The sequence below is a fragment of the Epinephelus moara genome, chromosome 19 (assembly GCF_006386435.1).
Source record: "Epinephelus moara isolate mb chromosome 19, YSFRI_EMoa_1.0, whole genome shotgun sequence".
Classification (NCBI taxonomy): domain Eukaryota; kingdom Metazoa; phylum Chordata; class Actinopteri; order Perciformes; family Serranidae; genus Epinephelus; species Epinephelus moara.
The window spans coordinates 6,381,956-6,389,383 of record NC_065524.1 but is presented as its reverse complement, the minus strand read 5'-3'; the positions used below and the strand labels follow the sequence as shown (position 1 = coordinate 6,389,383).

Here is a 7,428-nt window from a genome sequence, read left to right as displayed (position 1 = left end):
AGCTGTGAGGCGGAGTGATATACACAGTGAAATAACCGTGATGTTGTACTCCAATATCATCACGGTTTTACTGTCTCTCGACCAATCAGATTGCAGGGCCGGAACTAACTGTTGTATAATATAAAACTAAAACTTCTCACATGTGCCAAGTGTGTAGGAGAACTATGGTGGCTGATGCAAAAACACAAAAATGCAAAAAAAAAAAAAAAAAAAAGCAAGTGTTTGGTTTGTCCATTCGGGCCACAGTGGTATAACATGGTGATCTCTGTGGAAGAGTGCCTGCTCCATATGTAGATTTAAACAGTTCTTTCTAAGGTGACAAAAACCCAAAATTCTTATTTTTGGGGTTTTATACACTATTGAAAACATAGTTCTGAATATTATACACAGTTTTTGCCAATTCATGCACCAAAATCCTGCACACTGGACCTTTAAATTTAAAAAGTAAAATTAGTTCATGTTTACTATTAATGTCTCAGGTTTTTAAAAAGATGGTCAATTCTTTTTTAAATGTTTTAAAAACAGGAGAAGATCTTAAAAATCTACAAATCTACAGAAATATTTTGCCAGCAGAATCAAGTTATTGACAAGATATTCAATATTTCAAGTGTTTCATTAGAAAGTATTTGTTGTTTCGAATGCTTGACACCTTTCAGGAATTGTATAAAGGCGATAAAGTATGTGATATGAGTTTACAGTTAATTACAATACTTTTTCGGCATTGAGGAGTTTCAGAGTGCAGTCCTGACTGGTCTATGGCATTCTTCCAATCAAACTCATTGACTTCTTGCTTCTTCACAGAATGTTTTGTTTGTACGCCCCCTGGCAATTCCGAGAATACTGCAGCGAACAACGTGTGTTGAGCAAAATGCCTTTGTGCGTGCTCGCAGCATCTGTGGAGCATCTGTCGCACAAGTATAAACGATGCATAATGCTGAGCCAGTAACTTCTCACACTGGTCAAAACACAGAAATGGCGCATGCCATTATGGGTGCATTATGAGACAATGCTCCCCTGGGCACAGATATGCAAAGGGCCCCACCACCTCTGTTGCATCTCTTTGTATCACCTTTGAGTTGTTTTATATCTCTTTGTAGTAGGTTTGTGTCTCTGTGGTTGTTTTGCTGTTTTTTTGTAATTATTTTGTGTCTCTTTGCGGTTCTTTTGCATGTCTTTGTGGTCTTTTTGTGTATCTTTGTGGTCACCTGATATTAATTTGAAATTTATAAGTAAGGGCCAGGGGGCCCTGGGCCTGTGCCAGGTATGCCCATTCAGTCATCAATCCAAGCATGTCATCCTCCTGTTCCTACATGGAAGTGGTCTGCACAGGTTAATGTGGACACCGTTCAACACAAATGTGTGACGGTACTAAGAACAAGTGTTTGAAATACAGTTCTGAGAACTGCATATTGAAAACATTGCAGAATTTTTTATAAACCATACGATGTAGATAAAAACAAAATTATTTGCTAAGTGTGGAGTGCTTCAACAACATTAATTCAATTCAATTCAGTTTTATTTATAAAGCCCAGTATCACAAATCTGTGCCTCTCTTTGCCTCACAGGGCTTTACAGCATGCTACATCCCTCTGTCCTTAAGACCCTCACAGCAGATAAGGGAAAACTCCCTAAAAAAAATGGTAGAAACCTCAGGAAGAGCAACTGAGGCGGGATCCCTCTTCCAGGATGGACATATGTGCAATAGATGTTGTACAGAACAGATCAACATGATAAATTTGTAGTAATCCATATGACAAAATGATACATAAAGAGAGACAGAGACAGAGAGAGAAACTGAGACAGAGAGAGACAGAAACAGAGAGAGATGCAGGTCAGAATATATATATTAATATATGATAGTATATGTATGTGACAATAATAGTCATATATGAATAATAAAGTAGAAGTATGACTAATAATAAAAAAGAAAATATGATTTGTCATCCCTGATACATGAACAAAAAATAGAAAATAACTTGAATTGTTGTCTTGGCCTAAAAAACAACAACAACAAAAACAAAAACAAAAACAAACAAACAAAAAACTATAAGCACCATTAATTCTTTTTGCATAATGAGATGATGAGTTTATGAGCATTATTATGGGTAAATTATGAGAAAATGGGTCCCCACCACCTCTCCTACAAAGGAGCAAGACATGCAGACTTTGTGGTGGTTTTGCATCTCTCGTTATGCATAAATTCTGTGTCTTTTTTTGTGGTCATTTTGTGTCTCTGTGTTTGATTTACCATTTTTTGTGTTTCTTTGGTGTTTCTTTGCATCTCTTTGTGGTCTTTCTGTGTATCTTTGTTGTTATTATGTGTCTTTTTTTTGTAGTCGTTTGGGTCTCTTTGGGTGAATTCTATGTCTTAATAAGGTAATTTTGTCTCATTGAAGTAATTTTTTGTTGTTTTGTGTCACTTTGCAGTGATTTTGTGTCTCCTTGTAGTTGATATATGTCTCTTTGGAGTCATTTTGTGTGTCCCTGAAGTTGTTTTGTGTCTCTTTGTGGTTGTTTTGTGTCTCTTTGTAGTTACCTTGTGTCGCTTTGTAGTCATCTTATGTGCCCTTATAGTTGTTTTATGTCTTTGAAGTATTTCAAGTCTCTTTGTAGTCATTTAACGTGTCTTTGTAGTCATTTTGTGTTTGGTTGTTTAAACTCTCTTTGTAGTAGTTTTGTGTGTCCGTGTAGTCATTTTGTGTGTCCTTGTAATAATCCATCCATGCCTGTCATCCTCCCATTCCTACATGGAAGCGGTCTGCACAAGTTAATGTGGACACTGTTAAACACAAATGTGTAATGGTACTAAGAACGAGTGTTTCAGATACAGCTCTGAGAACAGCATATTGAATACACTGCTACATTGCTTCAACAACATTAAAAAAGAAATATGATTTGTCATCACTGATACATAAACAAAAAATAGAAAATAACTTGAATCATTGAGTTGGACTGTTTTGGACACTGTTTTGCAGTAAATAAAAGCACCGTTAATTATTTTTGGATAATGAGATAATGAGGTTGTGAACACTATGATAATCGTGTAATGCTGACGATGTATGATAATGTAAAGATAAGGTGATAATTAAGTTGTGATCTCAGAGATAACAAGCCTATAACATCTGTAAACATTTGCTACTCTTGGCTTCCATATCTGTGGTGATCACTCCCACCTGCTGAGGGATGAGTGGAAATAAACCCAGTCTGCCTATAATGTAGAGTTTACACATTTAAACTGGAAGTCAGTATCAACTTACAGAAATGTGAATTGAATGAGTGTGTGTGGGGTGAGTAGGTGTTGGGGTGGGTCAGTCAGTGTGTGGGCGGGGGCTTTGGTGTGGGTCCCCTGACACCCTTGGGCCCCAAGAAACTCTCAGCAAGAAACACCACCCCCCGCTCCCCCCACCCGACGTCACGTCTGGAGGCTGGCTGCTCGCGCTGCTGACTCTGTTCACCTCCAACAGAGAAACTTTCCTGGAGTTCTCAGGCTCTTCAGACTGCGGACGGAGTCAAATTCTGCACAGAGGAAGCGGCAGAAGCTCGGAGGCCCTCCATGCTTTAAGAGGACAGAGAGCGGAGCTACATTTACTTCTACACACGAGAAACGTTTATGTTACATGCCTTACTTTATTTCAAACGTTTCAAAGTTTTTTCTTGGGTAACGTTAGCTCATTTAGTGCATTCCCATACCGGGCTGGAGGTCGGTGCCTACAGGAATATGCTTAGGAATACAATCGTTTTCTTTAGCCTACTCGTAAAACGTGAAAGGAGTGTTTCACAAAGCCGAAAGTAACCGGGACCTCTTTTTTCCACCAAAAACTTTAACTTCCTTTTTCGCTGTGGATATGGCTTGGATAAGATGGGGCCTCTTATTTTCGTTGGGTTTGTTTCTCTCCCCGGTATGCGTGTCAGCGGAGCAGCGGCAGAGCCAGAGCGGCTTCAGGAGGCTGTACGTGCTCCAGCCCGGGCCGGGGCCGGGGTCGGCCGGAGCGAACGGCGGGGTGCGAGTCAGCTCCATCTCGACGCATCACAGCGCGGCGGGGCAGCCGCACACGTACAACGTGGAGCTCACCGCCAACTTCGGAGGCCAGGTCAGGACCCGCAGGATGGGGAACCAGGCGGCCTCAGCCCCGCAGTTCAGTCACCAGCAGCCGGTGGTCCGGCAGAGCGGACTGGAGCAGAGCCAGCAGAAACAGCTCATGATGTCTGGGTAAGGGACTGTTCGTTAGCCACTCAAGAAGGGGAGGGCATGTCAAATATTTTTTAATTACCGAGAGGGACTTCAGTTTTATATTTTGACTCAGTGGTGTTTGATGAGGTGGGTGTACTTCTAAGTAAATGGGTAAGTTACCGAGGTAGTAGTGGGTATTCTCTAATGTATATTTCGTTGGCTTTTTGGCTGATTGGTGGGTATACTGTAAAAGGTCAGAAAAAAAGGTGGTAATACACAGTATACCCGAGTATATCCTCCCCTACACCAGCGTTTAAGGGAGCAATATATAACTTTGTATCTCGGATTTAATTTGTCTCCAAATCCTGAAGACATGCCAAAATAACACCATTTATCATAGCCAGAAACTGCAGAAAACCCCCCAAACAGAAATTATATTTTAGATTTAGATTTTCAAACATCTGATGGTCCTTGAACATAACTAAATCTGACTTTCAAATAGTGAAATTTTATCAAAATCCCTATCCTACATCTCGTTTAAAATTTAATTTTGAATTTTAAAAAAAATTAGGCGGCCGGATGGTGCAGTGATTAGCATTGTCGCCTCACAGCAAGAGTGCTCCTGGTTCAAACCCTGGGTGGAGCATTCGAACCCTGGGGTAGGGGAGCACCGCTGTGTGGAGTTTGCCTGTTCTCCCTGTTTCAGCGTGGGTTTTCTTTGGCTTCCTCCCACAGTCCAAAGACAGGCAGGTTAGGTTAAGTGGTGACTCTAACTTACCCGTAGATGTCAATGTGACCATGAGTGGTTGCGTGTCCCTATGTGTCAGCACTGTGATAGTCTACCTGTCCAGGGTGTACCCCGCCTCTCATCCAGTGTCAGCTGGGATAGGCTCCAGCCCCCCTGTGACCCCCAGTAGGATACACAGTTACAGAAAATAAATTAATCATTTATAGTTTGTCCGAAAAGAAACTTGTGAGAACTAATCAGCACGCATGACAAAAGTGAAAAACTAGGCTTTTTTTTAACTCCAGGGTTTCATCTTCAAGTTTTAACTTTCAAATTTTTAAAACACAGTTTTAAATATATAATAATTAATATATGCATTTTCTGCCAGTCACTTAGGTAGGATCAAGGAAAAATATTTGTAGCTTCAGGAAACAAAAAACAAAAACAAAACACAACATAACATAACAAAAAAAGTAGTCACACCCCAGCCACCCCTTCCTCTGATAAGTAAAGAACAGTCCCTAAGTAACTGTGGATTAGTGTCAGGAGGGAGGAGTGTGGGCTAGTGGGAAAATGTGAAGGACCTAATGACTTCCTGTCATGTTGTGACTTCCTGACTTTTATCGTTAACCAAACAAGCACTAGACTTTCAGGAAAGTATCTCAAAAGTACACTGCATCAGTTGGGTACTGGTATGATATACATTATACTATTACAGCCTTATCTTAGTGGCACATACCTAATTCCATTCTGCAAATTTTGTGGTTTATGTTTCTCCCTCAAGAAAACAGAATGTACTTATCAGGAGCGGACTTCAGTGACACTAATTGGAGTTGACAGTATTGAGAGAGTGTTTGCACACCAACTGGGCTGGTCAGACTGTCTGATCTGTTAAAGTAACTATGTTTGGTGTTGGATTAAATTGTTGGTGATGACACTGTGTAATTGCAATATGCTGCAGTTGTTCCTAACCCAAAGACAGATGAATGACAGCCTTAAAGAGAGGTAAGAGTATTTCTGTGAATCCCAATCTCCATCCACACCATTTCTAGGGCCCAAAGTAGGATGTGATTGAAGCTTTAAATCACTGCCATACAGCATGTTGTTATCTGTAGTGCAAGTATGAGTGAGTACACTGTAAAGTCACACAACAAAGTGGCATCCAAAGCAATGACTTAACTGTTAAAACAACTGATTACCAGTTGAAAAGGCCATTCTTGGTATACCCATATAGTTTGATGTGACACCTAATTTGAGCGATCATCAAGTCTCTTCTTTAGTGGTATTAACATCATATTATACATGCATGCTCTTATCATGATGGCCCACCAGCAGAGGGAGACATGAGATACAATGCTTTTCAATGTATGTAATATTCATTCATTGTGCAAAATAAGAAAAAGCACGTTGGCCGATTCTAATAGTTAATTTTAAAGCCATTATTGACCGATACTGATGGCGTGACGATATTATCGTGTGTCCCTAATTCCAGCACTTTTACACACCACTCTGGAACATCCAATTGATGTGGCATTGTACTAAACAGCTGCTAATGGTGCTAGCGATAGATCACCATGTTTCAGACTCAAACTGTGTTTTTGTAACAGACCTTGTGGCTGCATCTGTATGCTGATATTTTGCTGAGCAAATATCTTTTGGTCTAGTGTTGATATGAGGCCATTTGGTATTGTAGAAATTGTGGAAATTTGGAGGCACAAAAACAGAACAAGAACACATTTTTCGTCCATTGGTCAGTTTAAAAAGTGGTGAACAGCGATTAACTTTGCTCAGTCCTCACAGAGGTCATCATAGGTTGAAGTTCGACAAATCTGAACTTTTGACACACCCCTACTGCAGCAATCTGTGCAGAGTTGTAGCAATGCGCTGTAATAATGGCAAGGCACATATACAAGCTGTTATTTCCTGACAATGTGACTACGCCTTTATTTGGTCAATGAGCAGAGGTTTAATTAGCTTGATTCAGTAATAACACCTGCCTGGGTGTGCAGAGCCTTTAAAATTAGTTTGCAAATGTAACTGAGTCAACTAAATCAGTTTAAACTAAGAAAATAAATATCTTACTTAAACCATCTTTTCATTTTTTTTTTTTCATTATGGAAAAGTCAATATACAAATTGGCTGGCCATATACAGCAGATGCTGTGAGGCAGTGACAGACCTGCGCCAGTTGTACCGGCTAGACAGCAATGAAAACATCAAATGTTCTGCCAGCAGTGTAATGTACAGGGTTTGAATGGTAAACAAGAAGCAAAATTAATTTTTCTAAGGCATTTTAGCCAAGTCACCAGTGTTTCCATAGATGCTTGCTCCATTCGATGTGGAATACACTGAATAGTCCACAAAGGCCTACAACCCTGTGCGAGTTGATTCAATTTAAAGGGCCAGTGTGTAATATTTGGCATGGTTTATTGTCAATCTGAATCTGAATCTGAATATTCTACCCATTAATATGTTTATACAAGTGTATGATCGCTATAAAATAAAATTCGTTTGGTTTTCGTAGCCTTATA

At 40.0% G+C, this 7,428-nt stretch overlaps 1 protein-coding gene across 2 annotated transcripts in view; it reads left to right on the top strand.

Annotated features, from left to right (window-relative positions):
- Positions 1-3,488: 3,488 nt before the first annotated feature.
- The window catches only part of ltbp1 (latent transforming growth factor beta binding protein 1), a 222,823-nt gene continuing 218,883 nt past the window's right edge, over positions 3,489-7,428 (top strand). For both annotated transcript variants that reach the window (XM_050070671.1, XM_050070670.1), the window contains exon 1: positions 3,489-4,210. In XM_050070671.1, the coding sequence (XP_049926628.1) occupies positions 3,846-4,210 (365 nt within the window). In that variant the 5' untranslated portion in view covers positions 3,489-3,845. The remainder of the gene's footprint in view (positions 4,211-7,428) is intronic.